At 41.4% G+C, this 19,497-nt stretch overlaps 1 protein-coding gene across 4 annotated transcripts in view; it reads right to left on the reverse strand.

The window, feature by feature from the left end:
• RAB41 (RAB41, member RAS oncogene family) overlaps positions 1-19,497 on the reverse strand; it is a 94,309-nt gene that overhangs the window by 62,474 nt on the left and 12,338 nt on the right. For all 4 annotated transcript variants that reach the window (XR_003942938.1, XM_030210632.1, XM_030210633.1 and 1 more), the window contains exon 2: positions 8,805-8,863. Coding sequence is in view for 3 of the 4 variants with exons in the window: in XM_030210632.1 (XP_030066492.1) it covers positions 8,805-8,863 (59 nt within the window). In the remaining variant the exon portion in view is untranslated. The remainder of the gene's footprint in view (positions 1-8,804; positions 8,864-19,497) is intronic.

Consider the following 19,497-nt stretch of genomic DNA (forward strand, 5'->3'; position numbering starts at 1 on the left):
TCTCCTTGCCTCTGGGGAGGCTCGATAGAGACTATGTGCAGAAGGCAACAATTCTCTTCTAAGCAACTGAACTGCAAGTTGTATTTTCTTTGTGTATTCTGAGTACTACAATTAAGATAATGTGCTTAAGAATTGAGAGTCTACTGGTAATGTTTGTACTTGGGGATTGTTTAAGCTGGCTGCTTAAACTACTCTGTACTAGAACAGTACAATAGACATGTCTGAAAGAGTGAAAGTGATGTATGCCCTTAGCCTGCATGTCTGAGCACACGGGTGCAGTATGAAATAATGTACGTTAGTTGCAAAAGAGTTCTTTCTTATTATAGTCAGATTCTTTTTTTTTTTAATTGAACTTTCAAAAAACTAATCAAGAACATTCTTGATAATGAAAAGATACAGAGAGAATTAGTAATATTAAACATCATATTACTCAAATATACTACAGGCAATATATAATCTATCCAATCTATAGTCCACAATAATGAGAGCAAGGTACAATTCTAGGAAATATAGATTTTTTAAGTAAGTTAAGCAAATAGAAGAAAAACTCGGACTATTAAATTATGAAGTGGACGAAGATATTACAATAGGATGCATAGTTGGAGTTACAACAGTCTTGGAATCTAAGAAGGAAATTAAACGTGTAGGATGATAAAAAACATATTTAACCAAATTTACTTTCAATACACATTTACAAGGAAAATTCACCAAAACAGACCACCCATTTGCGTGACCCGAGGGCAAAGTTTAAGAAAAAGTTGTCGTCGCTTTTGAGTTACTCTAGCAATGTCTGGAAACATTTTTTTTATTTTATTTTTATTAATTTACAATATGCTAATAATTACAAGTGTTATACTTGGTAGGAAAAACAGACAAATTAATATTATCAAAAGGCAAAAATTAAATAATAGGAATTATAGATTCATGTCCTCTTTAGACCACAATATGGTGGGGAGGATTTACAAATTGTTCAGGAGATAACATTAAAGCATATTTTAAATGAAGACTATTGCTTTGCACGTCTTAATTCAGACCTATTTCAATTCTATAACTCAATCTTAGATACCAAGCTGATACTAATTTTTTTAATTTAACAAAATCTCTTAATTGTTCCGGCGAGAAGAAGATATATTTGAGCCCTAAATATTTTATTACACACTTACAGGGATAGTTAAGATAAAAAGAGGCACCAACTGCTAGGGCCTCTTTTCCAATGGCCAAAAAAGCTCTTCTTCTTTCCTGAGTTTGTTTGGTAACGTCTAAGTACATCCAAACCTTTTGTCCATAAAATAATGAATGTGAGTTCTTAAAGAATAAGCGCTTTACACCTTCTAAATCCTGCTCAAATATAAAAGAAACAGTGTCATCCTTTCAGAGTCCTCAGTAATAGAAGCTTCTAGAATCTCTGTCAAATTCAAATTTTCTTCATCACATTTTTGTAGTTGTTTGCTTTGTTCCAAATACAAATCTTTTTTCTTATTTGGAATATAAAATATGCGGTTAGTTGGAGGAATAAGATCTGGAGAGTATTTCAATACATCAACAAGATATGTTTTAAAGGCTTCTAAAGGAGTAATCCCAAGAGCTTTTGGAAAGTTCAAGAATCGTAAATTCAGTCTCCGATTATAATTTTCAATTTCCCTATGTATCACAATATTGTCTTTTATAATCGCAGTTCAAGTATCTTGCAATTTATTCATCTCTAGTTTTAACTCAGAAATTTGAGTTTCGGAATCGTTCTTAATAGTATCTAAAGATTTGGTTAAAATTTCAACAGTACTCACTAATGTAATGATTTCTTCTGATGAATTAATTAGCTTGATATCGAGTTGTTGGAGAGCTATCCATATGCTCTCTAGTGTAACTGTCTCCGGTTTCTGAAGAGAAGTTCTACTTCGAGTTTGCTGGTCCGAAGGCCGCAAGCCTCTGTCGGCTTCTCTGTGCACAGAGCCTCATTCCTGGGAGTGTCCGCTATCGACTTCCGATTCAGATAACCCCTTCTTAGACGGAGAGCTTTCAGGTGGAGGCGGCAGATTGAGTTCCAGGGGCGACAAGGTAACATCTAACCCCAAGTCTCTTAGTTCTCCTTCCAAAGAGACAGCAGGGTGCGCCCCGGTTATTGGGTCCAGTGTTTTCACGGTGAACCTCTCGATGGTTTGCTGGGAAGGGGAGGAGGTTCGGGCCGATGAGGCTCCAGCCTTTACCATTCCTTTTCTTTTTGTATGCGGCATTCTTTTTAAAAGGAAAAGGCAAAAATTCTCTGCACTCCGAGAGGTCTCACCGGTACCCGCAGCATGCCGCCATCTTGAGACTCCTTCCTTTTGCTAGTGTTGTCCGTCTGGAAACATTCTGATCTTATAATTCATAAAAAGTTCTTCTCTATGCCGGAAAAATTGTTTTAATATCCAGTCTCGATCTGACAAATAGTATATCTTGGAGACTGGAGGAAAAGCTTGTTCTGGGACCTTCAATATAGTTATTTTTTAAAGGTAATAAGAGGAGCAATAGAAAACACTCTAGGAAAGTTTATCAAACGCAAAGTTTTAGCTCTTTGCTGATTTTCCAGGTTTTCCACCTTATATTGTAACTGCAAATTTTCTTTAATCAAGTTCACTTGAACTTGTTGAAATTTACCTATATTACTAGTATTAATTTCAATCTCTTTTCCATCTGTATTGTTTTTGTTTCCAGCCTAGAGATTTTTTCTAAGGGAATCTTTGTTTGTTGAGTCACAGACATTAATTTTTGAGAAAATAAGGTTTCAAACCCCACAAGTGCATCCCAAATAGAGTCTAAAGTAATGGTTGATGGTTTTAAAGGCAAAAGTGACTTACTAAGAAAGACAGATTCAGTCAGTATTTCATCCGACGGTTGTTTCTCCACTGCAGCCTTAGAGTCTTGCAGAACGCTGACTCTATCCTGTCGCTCTGCTTCCTGATTGTAGTTAGCCGGCGAACCTGTACCATGACCTGACCCCTCCACAGAAAGCACTTCCTGGTCAATGAGAGGGGCCTGAGCACTTCTTAGTTCCGTCGCTGGCATGAGTGGAGGTGTCCATTCATCAGGGCTCAGAGAGATTTCAGCCTCCCAGCGCTCCCCCTAGCAGCGAGGAATCCGAGCCCAAAGAGCGTCCGAGTGCAGCAAAGCAGTCCATGGGTCCCACCACAGGTATCACTAGTGTTGCAGGGCCAACAAGCTGCCAACCCCTCCTCTTAGGCATGGAAACAGGGAATGAAAGCAAGAAAACGAGCGAAGGTGGGAAAAAGAGCCGCTTAGCTGTTTTTCTTCAGGGCGCCATCTTGCTTACTCCCTTCATCTATTATAGTCAGATTCTTTTTACTGGAATGGTTTATGGCTGTTGAACTTTGTCCTGAACCATCTTTAACTTGCTGATGGTATGCAGAATACAATACAATGTAAGCAGAATATAATCTTGCCAATGATTTTACATAGTTTGTATCCTGTGATTTACTATGTAAACCCGTTGAACTGTAATCTACGACTTAATACTTTTTGCCAATAAAACAGAGCAGAGGCCTCGCTACTTGGGAGCCATATATACAGTCTCTGTCCCCTAGAGCTCAAAGTTTTGTTTTGAATTCTCTTCCAGATCATTGAACTACTTTTTTTTTTTTTTTTGGAGGGGGGGAGGTTTAAGGAATACTCTTCTACACCACTCATGGGGGTGGTCTGTTTGTAGGTTGTATGTCTTATATGGGGCATATTCAGATAATCCTTCACAGGAATGTTGGTATATAGCTCACTTGGAGGGGTTTTATTAGTATATTTAATGTTCCAGCTATAATAGGATGCAGGGCATACATAGTTACACTGCACATTGACCTTCGTGGTTGTTGTGACCATGTTGTAAACAGGGTTCATATGTTTATGCACTTCCATGAAGAACTGAGATAATAATAACAAAGTGCGAGGGAGGGATGGGGTTTGAGGCTGAGTTGGGGAGGGAGGAAATGTTAAAAAACATTTTTTTTTATGAAGCCACCATTATCTCTTTTGCATGCAGAAGGGTATGTCAAAAATTGTTTTTGTTACATTTGTACCCCGCGCTTTCCCACTCATGGCAGGCTCAATGCGGCTTACATGGGCCAATGGAGAGTTAAGTGACTTGCCCAGAGTCACAAGGAGCTGCCTGTGCCTGAAGTGGGAATCGAACTCAGTTCCTCAGGACCAAAGTCCATCACCCTAACCACTAGGCCACTCTGCCACTTCTTTTTTTGGTTGTATATTGAACGTGTTGATTGTTTACACTGATGAATCATCAATAAAAATTGTTGAAACTAAAAAACAGAGCAGAGGACCAAAAGGATCTGAGACAGTCCCTTGTGAATTCACTGACTAAATGAGACACAGGGCTCTCTCCACAAAGGTGCCTCTCCTACAGATGGGTGTAAAGAGCTGAGTATAAAACCTACCTAGGTGGGGGTCTCAAGCTGGGAGGAACACATTATTCTTCTGTAATAATAGAAGCTCCAAAGGAAGCCTCTGCTCTAGTTGCCACATTCAGATGATAATGATGTGAAAATGAATGAGATGGCACTACAAGTGGTCCCGTTAGATCAAGAAGGAGGAAAAGGAGCACTCAGGAAGAACAAGGCCATAGTGGAGAGACTGAGTTCTTTGCTTTATGGAAGATGCAAGAGATCTACCTGTACTGGAAATGGTTTTCAAGGGTGACAATGCAAAGGAACTGGAAGAAATCTTGGTGAACCTGGAAGATGTACTGAGCCAAACTGACAAGGTAAATGTGATAAATCACCTGGACTGGATGGCATACACACCAGGGTATTGAAAGAACTCAAACATGAAATTGGTGATCTGTTGTTAGTGATCTGTAACCTGTCATTAAAATCATCTGTACTGCCTGAAGACTGGCCAATGTAATACCGATTTTTAAAAAGGGTTCCAGGGTGATCTGGGAAATTACAGACCGGTAAGCCTGACTTCAGTGGCGGGCAAAACAGTGGAAACCATTATAAAGAATATGGAACAGACAAACATGGTTTAATGGGACAGAGTCAGCATGAGTTCAGCTAAGGAAAGGAAGGTCTTGCCTCATCAAACTGCATCATTTCTTTAAAGGCATAAATAAACATATCAATAAAGGTGTGCCAGTTTGACAAAAGTTCCTCATGAGAGACTCCTGAGAAAATTAAAAGTCATAGGACAGAGGGCAATGCCCTTCTGTGGATTAGGAACTAGTTATTAAACAGAGGGTAAGGTTAAATGGAAATTTTTCTCAATGGAGGAGGGTCAATAGTGGAGTGCTACAGAGATCTGTACTAGGACTGGTGATATTTAACATATTTATAAACTCTTTCCATAGTGGCTATATGTATTACAGTCGCTTCCGATTCGTTTACTATGGAGAGATATGACAACACTTCAAAGGATAGTAGTAAAGTTTTGTTGGGCAGGTAGAAAGCCCAAGGTAAAATGGCAACATATGATTGGAGCTCAGACTCAAGAGGGCTTGGGACTGCCTGATATGCGTATATATAATCAGGCTTGTTTATTGCGAAACTTACGGGACTGGATCTTGGGCACTACTACTTACACGGACTTGGTCATGGCACGGGCCTATTTCAGCCCTTGGCATCTGAATTATTTACTGCATGCTCCCTTGAAACGTCTTCCTGAGAGAGTGTGGGGTAGTGTTCTGCTTCGACCTCTATGGTACTTGTGGCGGGAATTGGTTCAGTTGTGGGGACAGATCCCGATTAGCTATGTACTTTTACCCCCCAGGGAAATACAGATTTCACGCCAGGCAGAGAGAATTCAATTTTTCGTAGTCTGAAGGACCGGGGTTGATACTATTGGAAAGTTTTATTCAAGCTGAGGGGTCTGTTGTCTCAGCACAAGATTTTATGTGCCAGTGTGCACAGGGTCCAGCAGCAATTTTCACTTATCGTCAGCTATCGCATTATTTGACTACCCTCCCGAAGGATAGTTTATCATTGGGTTTTGGACAAAAATTGCGGGAGTTTTTAGAAGGGGATGCTATAGAGCAAGTTTCGGTGTCCTGGTTCTACAAGGAGCTGGGGAAGCACAAGCTGACTAGAAATGTGCAGGACGTGTCGGTTCGTTGGAGTCAGGATGTACGGAGACCGATTCCCGAGCATATTATCGTGGCAACACTTGGGGGAAGCTCCCGGTTTGTACATAGTGCAGAGCTTCAGAAATGTCATTTCAGAACAGTACACAGAGCCTATTTTTCCCAGAAACAAGCATACCACGCGGGAGTAATGGACACAGATAAGTGTCAAAAATGTGCACTGGCGGGCGCCTCTTTCTTGTATGGTATGTGGCATTGTAGACATATCAAGGTATTCTGTTCAGCTCTCTCCCATTTTTTTCAATTGGTGCTAGGGTGCCAAGTTGTCCTTTCTTTTGAAAGAGTGATGCTCAGCTCCATTAGTTTGTGGAGATCTGGCACACAGGGAGAAAACGTTTTCCTAAGTCATGTATTTTGGGGAAGAACTGCATTCTTAATCACTGGGTATTGGATAGACCTCCCTCCTTCTGGTACTGGAGGAATAATTTACAGGAGCTCATGTTATGGGAATCCTGTGGGGCACATCAATCTCCTAAGAGGCAACAGAAGTTACTTGCGATATGGGGGGCATATTTCAAAAGGATTTCTCCATTGGCAGTAAGCTAAGTTCTGAACAGTTTTCGTTGGGGCGTTAAACATGGTAAAGATGGATGGTGATTGGATGGTACACACAGGAACCAGGGGGAGAGGGTAGGGGAGAGGGGAGTTTCAGAATGCAGGTAGGGAAGAAGGTAGGTGGTGGGGAAGGGGGTGGGCGGTTTGGGTGGAGGGAGGAGTAGTATGAGGAGCTATAACCTTGATGATGAGAATATGACTTTGCTGATAATAGGTTGTTTTTGCTTTCAAATTACTGACTATTGAACATGTTAATGATCAGTTCTGTTGATTCATCAATGCTGTAACAAAATAAATAAAATAAATACGGGTAAGAAAGCGCTTCAGAATTACAGCTTATTCAGTAAGTTAAATGCAGTTGGTCTGTTGTTATTGGTAAAATGTTTAAATGTTTCATATGAACAGAAGGGGGGGATAGAGATATAATATTTAAAACTTGAAAACACCTATTGCATCTGATCTTTAATGAGTACAGGCTTATAATTGCCTTTTGTGTGTCTGGAAAACGGAACCATAAGTGTGGTAATTAATTGCAGATGACAAAACTATTCAAGTTGTGAAAACACATGCGGATTATGAAAAATAACAGGAAGACCTTAGGAAACTGGAAGACTGAGCATCCAAATGGCAGATGAAATTGCTCCATGGTGCGATCTCACCTTGAGTACTGTGTTCTACTCTGGTCACTGTATCTCAGAAAAAATTTAGCAGAATTAGAAAAGGTTCAATAAAAAGCCACCAAAATAATAAAGGAGATGGAACGCCTCTCATATAAGGAAAGGCTAAAAAGAGGTTAGGGCTCTTCAGCTTGGAAAAGAGACAGCTGAGGGGGGATATGATTGAGTTCTATAAAATCCTGAGTGGTGTAGAACGGGTAAAAGTGAATCGATTTTTTCACTCATTCGAAGACTAGGTGACAGTCAATGAAACTGCATGCAAATATTTTTAAATAGGAGGAAATATTTTTTCACTCAAAGGATGGTTAAGCTCTGGAACTTGTTGAAGGAGGATGTGGTAACAGCAGTTAGCATATCTGGGTTTAAAGAAAGGTTTGGACAAGTTCTTGGAGGAAAAGTCTATAATCTGTTATTAAGATGGACATGGGGAAGCCACTGCTTGCCCTGAAATTGGTAGCATAGAATGTTGCTACTGTTTGGGTTTCTGCCAGGTACTTGTGACCTGGATTGGCCACTGTTGGAAGCAGGATACTGGGCTAGATGGACCATTGGTCTGACCCAGTATGGCTATTCTTACATTCTTAACTTGTCCAAACCTTTTTTAAACCTAAATACGCTAACATAGTCCATGCAGCTGTCAGCAGCCATTTAAATTATTATAATTTGCTGCATCAACTAGTCTCAAAAGGTTACAACTTATCCAAAATACAGAACTTACCTTAAATATAGGAAAAAATAAATTTTGACCATTACACCTATAAAGTATTTTACATCACATTCATTGTTGATTTAATCATGAACTGATAATGAGTGTGACAGTTGGTTCATGTCTTTACCTGCAGTCACTTACTATGTTACCTCTGATCCCTGCACAAATTTGTTTAAATATTTTGGCACGGTATGCAGGTACTCAATATGCCCATTCTAGGCAGCTCTGTTGTTCTCAGTGACATATGCTCCAGGTTCATCGTTACCAGATAGAAGCAGGGTGTTTTGTTATATGGGTCCATCTTTATGGAATGCTTTGCCCTATGACTTGCTTAGTAATTATTTTTCATTTAAGACAGAACTAAAAACTTGGCCCTTTTTCAATAATTGATACAGTGCATTTTCAAAGCACTTAGACTTACAAAGTAACCTATGCAACTTTGTAAGTCTAAGTGCTTTGAAAATGAGCCCCACAGTGAATCAGATAAACTTAGTTCAATGCTGAATTTTGGGTCAGGATTGTATTATTTGATAATATGGCTTTTTAATAAGGTGAGATTGTCTCATTAATTATTTGTTTTGTATAATGATGTATTATAAATTGATTTAATGCACTAGCTGTGGAAAGCAGTATATAAAGTCAATATATCAAATCATACTTATGAATTATTTTGATTTTTATCTTAACTGCCTAGACAATATTTGGTATATCAAATAAAACTGAAACTTACCTGGTAAGTGTTGTCAAAACTGTCATACATAAACCTGGTGATTAGGGAAGTCTTGCCAACTGTAAAACAAGAGAAAGAAAAATTACTATCCTTTTCAAAGTTTTGCACTAGAAAACAATACGATTCCTAAATATTCTTATGGCAGCTGATATCCAGAGGTATTGTCTCAGAATCATCCCTTATTATCTTGTGCTGTGAATGAACTCTTGCCACCCATGTCAGTGAGAGCCCCACAAATGCTATCAATATTACAGTCACAACCTCGCCAGACATTCTAAATGCAATTTCATACCCTTGCTCTCCAAAAAGAATCTGAAAAAAAAAAATCCCATAGGTTCCTTATTTCCCAAGAAACCCAGTAATTTTGACTAATGAAGATCCAACCCCATGTAATATGGTTAAGTTGATGTTAAATAAACAGAATTTAAAAAATTCCCAGGACTTAACGGGGCCAAAGTGAGTGTGCCATGTATTCTGCCATTGCACCCTTCTCTCCCCCTCCCCAATCCACCCCCTGGACGCTTTCTCCCCCCCCCCCTGCTCTGACATTCCCCCCACCACCACCACATATACACCTGCTACAGCCCTATTTCCTCTCTCTGTGCCCTGATCAACACTGAAAACTCTGCCTTCTGCCAGGGCCTCTACCAGGAATGGAGAAGCAACCTCCTTTTGTCAGGGTTTCAAGTGGGTTGACCACCTCCTTACCACTGAAAATTCCACTTATCCTGGGCAAGCAAATAAGTGGATTATTTTTTTCAAACCCTGGTTATTTCCTTAAAAGCCCAAGGAATTCCATTTATAAATATTCTGCAACATCTACCCACTGGTAAATCCAGATATATGCAGTCAATGTACATTACGGAGGCTCAAGTCATGTTTTCAAGAGAAAGGAAAGCTGCTAAAATTGTTGGAATCTATGACTGACTGGGCTCTTGAATCCAAAATTAACAAAATTTCCTCATGTTACCTATCTTCCATTCAAAGCTCCCACAGACAAAGATTAAACTGACAATGCACATATGAAAATCAAGAAAAATAATGAACATAAATAAGAGGGAAAAAAACCTAATTCACCAGACCTATGATTTGAAAGAAAAAAAAAATCTCCCTCCACATTGCAAGGAGGTAGAGGGTTTATTGTGAAGGAGTTCGGCTACTACACGTTACACCAAACCTGTGTTTACCAAGTAATGTATAAAAGCTGATCTGAGCAAAGAACATGGCATACCCACTATCTTTTTGGTAGCCACCTGCATCACAGTGTGGTAAAACATCTACTCCAGGAGACCAACATATTACTATTTATTAGGATTTATTTACTACTACTACTAAACATTTCTAAAGCGCTACTAGGGTTACGCAGCGCTGTACAATTTAACATAGGACAGTCCCTGCTCAAAGAGCTTACAATCTAAAGGACACGTGAGCAGTCAGTCTGATAGGGGCAGTCAAATTGGGGCAGTCTGGATTTCCTGAAAGAGTTAGGTGCCGAACGCAGCATTGAAGAGGTGGGCTTTAAGCAGAGACTTGAAGATGGGCAGGGAGGGGGCTTGGCGTAAGGGCTCGGGAAGGTTGTTCCAAGCATAGGGTGAGGCGAGGCAGAATGAGCGGAGCCTGGAGTTGGCGGTGGTGGAAAAGGGTAATGAGAGGAGGGATTTGTCCTGTGAACGGAGGTTTCCAGCGGGAACGTAAGGGGAGATGAGGGTAGAAAGGTAGTGAGGGGCAGCAGACTGAGTGCATTTGTAGGTAAGAAGGAGAAGCTTGAACTGAATGCGGTATCTGATTGGAAGCCAGTGAAGTGACCTGAGGAGAGGGGTGATATGAGTATATCAGTTCTGGCGGAATATAAGACGTGCAGCAGAGTTCTGAACAGATTGAAGGGGGGATAGGTGGCTAAGTGGGAGGCCAGTGAGGAGTTGCCACCTTTTTGAAGGTGTACAGCAACAATAAATCAAACATAAGCAATAGACAATTATAGCACTAAAAAATATTCAAACAATACAAAATACACCACATTATACTACTTACAATGTCAACACAATACGTAATAAAACATTTTAACAGACAGTATAGGGTACAGAGAATGCACTTGTATCCCACATTTTCCCACCTATTTGCAGGCTCAACAGAGACCTGTTAACTATACCAGGTTAAAGAAAACAATTGGTATTACATAGAGGTAGTGGCAGGAGCATTCCTAGGGGCGCTGACACCCGGGGCGGATCGCTGATGCGCCCCGCCCCCCAGGTGCAGCGCACCCCCCCCCCAGAACATGCGACCCCCCCCCCCCCAGGGTTCTGTCTCCGTCCCCACCCCATCCCCCTCAGGTTCTGGTCCTCATCCCATTGGCAGGAAGTAACCTGTTCCAGGGCAGAGAGAGCATGAAAGCAAAGAGCCGACAGGCGCGCGGCACCCCCCCAGTGGCGTGCACCCGGGACGGACTGCCCCCACCACCCCCCCCCCTTTGGTACGTCACTGGGTAGTGGAATACAGGTAGGTTTGAAGTCATTATTGGAAAATACATTCTGTGCCATTTTGGTTAGGTATTGTGTTGTCGTTAGTTAAGGGGTTTCCTGGTAGGCTTTGCTAAGAGGTATGTCTTTCAGGGATTTGCGGAAATCGGTCAGTTTCTTTGAATGTTCTGTAGTTTATTGGAAGAGAGTTCCACACCTGCGTGCTTATATAAGAGAAGCAAATCTAGACTGCCATTCTTTAGATTGTAAGCTCCTTTGAGCAGGGACCGTCCTTCTTGGTTTATTTGTACAGCGCTGCGTAACCCTAGTAGCGCTCTAGAAATGTTAAGTAGTAGTAGAAGCTAGACGCTTGTGTTAGTTTGTATTTTATTCCTTTGCAGTTGGGGAAGTGTAGGTTAAGAAAGGTGCGGGTGGATCTCTTAGCATTTCTGGGTGGCAGGTCTACGAGGCCTAGCATATAGGTTGGGGCATCTCCGTAAATGATTTTATGAACTGTGCAGATTTTGAATGTGGTTCGTTCTTTCAATGGTAGCCAGTGTAGTTTCTTTCTTAGGGGTTTAGCGCTTTCATATTTTGTTTTCCCAGTCTGGCTGCGGTGTTTTGGGCTGTTTGAAGTTTTTTTTGATGGTCTGTTCTTTGCAGCCAGCGAAGAGTGCATTGCAATAATCTAGGTGACTTAGCACCAATGACTGCACCAGTTTCATGAAAACGGCCCTTGGGAAGAAAGGTTTTACTCGTTTGAGTTTCCACATGGCATGGAACACTTTCTTAGTTGTATTCTTCACATGGTTTTCAAGTGTGAGATTTCGATCAATGATGACTCCCAGGATTTTCAAGTTGTCTGATACTGGGAGGGTAACGTTTGGGGTGGTTATGGTGTCGAATTTGCGTGTATTGTGTTGTGAGGTGATGTTTTTTCTGCATTGAGTTTCAGTTGAAATGCATCCACCCAGGAGTGCATGATTTGGAAGCTTTTGTTGATTTCGTTAGTAATTTCTTTTAGGTCTTGCTTAAATGGGATGTAGATCGTGACATCGTCTGCATATATATATGGGTTGAGCTGTTGGTTATCTAATAGCTTGGCTAGGGGTGTCATCACTAGGTTGAAGAGGGTTGGTGAAAGGGGGGATCCTTGTGGTATACCGCATTCAGGTATCCATGGGGATGATGTCTCTGCGTTAGATGTTACTTGGTATGATCATGATGTCAGGAATCCTTTAAACCAATTGAGAACGTTTCCTCCAATTCCGAAGTATTCCAGGATGTGTAGTAAAATTCCATGGTTGACCATATCGAAGGCACTGGACATATCAAATTGCAAGAGAAGTATATTATTGCCTTTAGCGATTGTTTGTTTAAACTTATTCATTAGAGTCACTAGTACTGTTTCTGTGCTGTAGTTGGATCGAAATCCTGATTGAGATTCGTGTAAAATTGAGTGTTTGTTTAGGTGGTTAGTGAGCTGTTCCATCACTACTCCTTCCATAAGTTTGGTTATTAGTGGGATGGATGCTACTGGGTGGTATTATGTCACTTGTGCTTTTCTTTGCGTCTTTAGGTAACGGTGTGAGTAGTATATTTCCTCTGTCTTTTGGGAAGAGACCCTTTTGTAGCATGTAATTTAGGTATTCTGTGAGATCTGTTAAGAATTGTTGAGGAGCGGATCTTATGAGGTTGCTAGGACATGTGTCTAGTTTACAATGTGATTTGGCGTATTTTTTGAGTGATTGGGAGATCTTTTCTGTCGATAGTAAATTAAATTCGGTCCATGATCTATCTGCCGGATATTCCCCATGTCTTGGGTCTAGACACTCAAGGAGGGTTGCATAGTCAGTTGTGTTGTTATGTTTGAGTGATGCAGATGATGATATTTTGATTTTTTGGAAAAACAAGAAAACATGCTGGCCAAAGCTAACAAAATTTGCATGGCGGATCCTGTACAACCTACTACCAGCACATCTTCTAAAAAGACATCTTCTATTGCAGGAAGGACTGTGGAAGACAGGAGAGCTAGACAGAATCCTGAGATTGTTGACAACTTATTCATCCACAGATTTAAAAAAAATCATAACAGTGCTTTATAGGGCATATTTCTCCTCCGCTAGGGCATACAGAGCGGGTTATATTTTGTATCCCTGGACATTTTAACAGGGTGAATAAAGATTCATTGGAGTAGTAGAATGGACATTTTAACAGGGTGAATGACGATTCATTGGGGTAGTAGAAGTCAGCTATTGTTGGGGTTGGAAGAGTACAGGGTGGTAGTGGGAGGGTTATTACAGATGCTTGTTGTTATTACTGTTTTCTATTTGTGATTTATAAACCACAGTTGCACAACATATTGTTCCTTTTTATACTTTAATGAAAAGATTTAAATATAAAATGATAAGTACTCGAGGCTTCTGCAGATGAGAACAGAGCCAATGGGGATGAGGACAGAACCTGCGGGGATGGGGTGGGGACGGAGACAGAACCCACAGGGAAGGGGTGGGGATAAACTTTGTCCCCGAGTCATTCTCTAATAGGGTATAAGCCAAGATGGAACATATAGATAGGTAAGAGTTGGAAAATAAGGAGACTAATTTAAAGAAAGTTGCACATTAAGTCATAGAGGTGTTTAAATATCTCAGCTAAGCCTGTGCAGCCGGACGAGCTAGTTAAAGGCCTGGTTGAACAGCCAAGCTTTCATCTGCTTCCTGAAGTAGAGATAGTCTTGTATTCAGCAAAGCCTTTGATACAGTCTCCCACAGAAGACTCGTGAATAAGCTGAAAGGGTTGAACTTAGGACCGAAAGTGGTGAACTGGATAAGAATCTGGTTGACCGACACGTGGCAAAAAGTCGTGGCAAATGGAATCCACTTGGAGGAAAGGAAGGTGAGCAGTGAAGTGCCTCAGGGGTCGGTGCTGGGGCTTATTCTGTTTAATATATTTGTGGGAGATATTGCTGAAGGGTTGGAAGAAAAGGTGTGCCTTTTTGCGGATGACACGAAAATAGCCAATAGAGTGGATACCCTGGAGGGTGTAGAAACGATGAGCAGGGATCTCCGAACGTTAGAAGAATGGTCGAGGATCTGGCAGTTAAAATTTAATATTGTTAGTCACAAAGTACTCCACTGAAAAATTCAAACATGAATACATTTATTGTTACCCATATATATGCATACATTGTTTACAATAACCCTCGGTTCCCATGTAACTCACTTCCACATGCCTTTCGCAGCATCATCCACACAGTCAAACCAATCTCATATATTGTTCACCACATGCTACAATCCACTGAAATTGCATTACAATACTTGCACTTAGAGTTCAACTCTGATGTATTCCCTTGGCTTTTGAAGATATTAAAAAATGTTCCCTGCATTCATTTAAATCCAAAGTTCCAAAATGGCTGACACAGGCTGCTCTTGCTTCTTAGCCCTCGTTTTTGTAAGCCCAAATTCAAAGTCAAAGTGATGGTTGTTTCTTAGCGCTCAGATTCCAAATGCATAGCATGATGATGAGTCTTAATGTGTACTCAAACCACAATTATACCACCCACAACTGGGTATCACGTTTGGCTATCTTGGTGGCTCCACTGCGCGGCATCTAGAAGGCTTCCATGAAGAACCACTGATAAGATCACCTAAATGACCAAGCTTCAATTCTTCTTTAGTTTCTCAATGCAAGACTGCATTTCGTGGTTTACTTCATCAGGAGGAACCACTCCCCGTAACCATCTAGGCTACTCTACAAGCGGGGGATCCAAAGGTCCGCCCCCAAAGTTTAGGGACGCACCTTTGGATCCCCCGCTTGTAGAGAAGGAAAACCGGTACATCATGGAAATTTGATTCTGGCCTTAGATCAATTGGTGCGGAACCATGACATGGCCATCTATTGGAAGAAGGTCAAGGGTCATGCAAAAGTTGATAGTCCTGACAAGATAGAGAACGACCTGGCAGATCAACTCGCCAAGGAAGATGCACTCACAGGAGAATTATGGCAGTTCTCAGAGTCAGAGACATTGGCAGTTCATGCTGTCACTCGACAACAAACGAAAACAGCCTAGTGAGACACCAGTGTTCCAGTGACATCCCATCATTTGATCTTGTTATGGTTCAGAAAGCAGATCCAGTTGTTGGACGATTTTATGAGTACATCCAGAATCTGCAAGAACATCCATTGTCAGAAGAGGAGTGTCAAGCTGAAGAACTGAGGATACTATGCCTCCTGAGAGAAGTTTAAGCTCTATCAGGACCTGCTTATTCGGACAAGTAAGCATGGCATTGAGCAATGGGTTGTGCCTCAGGCATATCGGGGCATTATGTTGCAACATGCTCACGATAAACCATGTGAAGGCATCAAGGTGAAGACATCACCTATGAGACTTTGAAGCAAGTGGCCTATTGGCCCCATATGTGTCAGGATGTGCAGCTGTATACTCAAGGTTGTTTGACCTGTTGTCATGTCCAGCCATCTTCACCATCCCATCGAGCACCACTCAGGAAGAGGGGTATTGCTATGCCCTGGTCAGATATCCAGATTGATTGGATTGGCCCTGTGGTTCGACCCACCCGTGGCAATAAGTATATGCTTACGGTCACCTGCCTGCTCACCAAGTGGTTGGAGTGCATACCTGCACCCAATTGCACCGCAGAAACCACGGCTACCTTACTACTGAATCATGTGTTCAGCAGGTGGGGTCTACCCATGCAAGTGGATTCAGACCAAGGATCCCAGTTTACTGCAGAATTAATCCAATTCATGTGGAAAATGCTCGGAGTGAAGATTAAATTGCACATTGCCTACCAGCCTCAGTCCTCTGGACAAGTGGAAAGAGCTAATCACACCATCATCACCATTCTGAAGAAATATGTCATCTTCAGGTAAGGACTGGGACATGAAATTGCCACTGGTCCTCATGGCTATTCGTGCCACACCCCACCTTTCTACAGGAGTGTCACCTTTTGAGATGATGACAGGTAGGGAAATGATGTTACCAATTCATTTGCTGTACAGGACTAATGATGTGTCCAGTGCTACCACCTCTCATGAGTATGTCACCCATCTGCGCCATGCCTTTACCCAAAAGAACTTGGAAAGTAGCGCTAGAGGTAGAAAAGCCTATTATTATCAAGGGACTACCTCCAAAGAATACCAAATTGGCAACAAGGTATTCTATTTCAATTTTGCCAGAAACAAGGTTAAAGAAAAGAAATTTCTGCCCAGTTGGCATGGTCTATTCTCTATAGTGGAAAAAGTTTCACCTGTGGCTTATCAAATTCACCTAAAGAAAAATTCTCAAGGTGAAGATGTCCTTAAATGGGTCCACATCAATCAGTTGAGACCATGTCATCCCAGTCATTTTGCCCCAGATGCGTGCATTGTTGATATGAACCAAACTAACCATGAAGCAGAATAGCTTCTTCTTTTGTTTTTCAGCTACAGAAACTTTGAAGATTCGGAGCTGTTGCCAACCTGATTGATCCTGTTCCCATTCGTGATGTTGTTCTTCAAGATGTTCCTGACTCCCTGCTCCCTAATCCATTTGTGGTTTTGAACATTCCTTCCCTTTGTTCCTCAAGCTGAAAACTGCTATAAATATGGCAACTGATCTTTATGCAAGGAAAGTAAACAAAAACAAGAGAAACAAGAAGCCTATATGGTTCTCCAAACAAGTGGCTGAAAAAATAAGGGCAAAAGAGGCTCTCTCAAGAAATACAGAAGAACTCAATGAAAGGATCATGGAAAAGATTACCGGATTAAGCTCAAAGAAGCGAAGAGGGAAATACGGCTAGCAAAAGCACGGGCAGAAGAAAAAAATGGCTAAAGATGTAAAGAGAGGTGACAAGACCTTTTTTAGATATATTGGGGGAAGGAGAAAAAATAGGAATGGAATTGCAAGATGGAAAGATATTTAGAATAGCTATGTGGAAAGTAATGAGGATAAAACGAAAGTGCTAAACAAATACTTCTCTTCAGTGTTCACAGAAGAATATCCTGGAGAAGGACCGCAGTCGGTTGCCTAGGGAATATCTGGGAATGGAGTGGGTATTGCGCCGTTCATGGAAGAAAGCATTTAAAAATAGCTTGAAAATCTGAAAGTGGACAAAGCTATGGGGCAGGATGGGATACATCCCAGGATACTGAGGGAGCTCAGAGAAGTCCTGGCAGGACCTCTTAAGGATTTAATAGTTCTTTAGAGACAGGAGAGGTTCCAAGGGATTGGAGACAATCTGATGTGGTCCCTCTTCACAAAAGCGGAGAAAGGAAGAAGTGGGCAGTTACAAGCAGGTAAGCCTCACATCAGTGGTAGGAAAAATAATGGAATCATTGCTGAAAATGGTTGACCGACAGGCAGCAGAGGGTGGTGGTAAATGGAAGCAGCTCCGAGGAAAGGAAGGCAAGTAGTTGAGTGCCTCAGGGGTCAGTGCTGGGGCTGATTCTGTTTAATATATTTGTGTAAGACATTGCTGAAGGGTTAGAAGAAAAAGTTTGCCTTTTTGCGAATGACATGAAGATAGCCAATAGAATGGATACTCTAGAGGAAGTAGAAACCATGGGAAGGGATCTCAAGTTCCTGGAGGAAAGTCCAAACTTTTAAACCCAGCTATTGCTTTCACCTCATTCTCTTGCAACAAACTGCACGTTAGTTATGCATTGAGTGAAATTATTTCTTTGAGACCTGATGGCATGTCCTCTAGTCTTCATACATAAATTGTCCACAGACCAGAAACTGATAACAACAGACATTAAATGGACAGAAGCACCTTGGACTGATCACTACAAACTAAACCTATCCCTAAACTGGCGGAAGAAGGGCTCATACCGCACACAAGAACATACAACCTACAGCACAAGAGGCCAAATAGATCTGAAAACATTCTACCAGCATGTATACAATAACGAATGGACAGCACATATGGACTCCGTACACTACCTCTCCGAATGGGACAAAAGATGCAGAAGCATACTAGACGAAATAGCACCCTTACAAACAAGATCATCATGAAGACATAACTCAATACCATGGTTCAACTAAAAACACAAACCAGGAAGCTTAAACGAGCATGGACAAAAAACAAAAATGATCACACACTCAACGCTTGGAAACAAATACAATGAAAATACAAATACGCAATAAGACAGTCCAAAAGGTCATACTATAAAACTAAAATAAGACCAGATTACAAAGACACAAAGAAACTATACCAACTCGTACACAAACTCCTAGACACTACCTTGGTCACCACAACCAACACAGACACCCCAACGGCAGACCAACTTGCCAAATACTTCAATGACAAAATTGTAAAACTACGTAGCACACTTCCTCAGAACACTACCAATATTTATTTATTTTATTTATTGTGAACATTTATATCCCACATAATCCCACCAAGGCAGGCTCTATGTGGCTTACAACATTTGATGAAAAGAACTACATAATAACTAGCACAAAACAGAGAATAAGGCAGATGAGGGGGAGGGAGGGAAACAGCAGGAGAAGGAATGCGGGATTGCAAGAGATCAAACAGCAGAGGAGTATGAACGATCACAGAGGTAGGTCTTTAGGGACTTCTTGAACAGACTGTGATCGGCTGTCTCTCTTAATGTTGATGGTACAGCATTCCAGTTAACGGGGACATATAAAGCAAAAGGAGGAGGCAAAGAGTAGCTTGTATCTTAAGTTCCTGTAGTTAGGAAAGTGGAGATAGAGGTAGGTACGGGACAACTTCTCGGAATTTCTGGGAGGGAGGTCAACCAGGCTGTACATATAAGCTTCCCCGTATACAATCTTGTGGGTAAGGGCACAGATTTTGAATTCGATATGTTCTTTAATCGGGAGCCAGTGGAGCTTCTCACGAAGGTGTTTTGCTGCCTCAAACCGAGATTTGACAAATAGTAGCCTCGCCGCCGTGTTCTGCGCTGTCTAGAGTTTCTTAAGGGTATGTTCTTTGCAGCCGGTGTAAATTCCAAAAGTTTCATCAATTGTATGGACCCAACCTCAGGAGAATACCCAGCAGACCGAACCTGGTCAAACTTCGCTCTCCTCTCAACCAAAACAATTAACCATGCGATCCATAGGTTCTCCAACACTCACTGCAAATTGGACACCAACCCCAGCTACCTGATAAAATCCGCCCCCGACCGCTTCATAACAGACCTTGCATCCCACCTAAACTTCATGCTCCAACAAGGTCTCTTCCCGAAGGAAAACGGTAACATCCTACTCA

This window comes from Microcaecilia unicolor, chromosome 7, assembly GCF_901765095.1.
Source record: "Microcaecilia unicolor chromosome 7, aMicUni1.1, whole genome shotgun sequence".
NCBI lineage: Eukaryota > Metazoa > Chordata > Amphibia > Gymnophiona > Siphonopidae > Microcaecilia > Microcaecilia unicolor.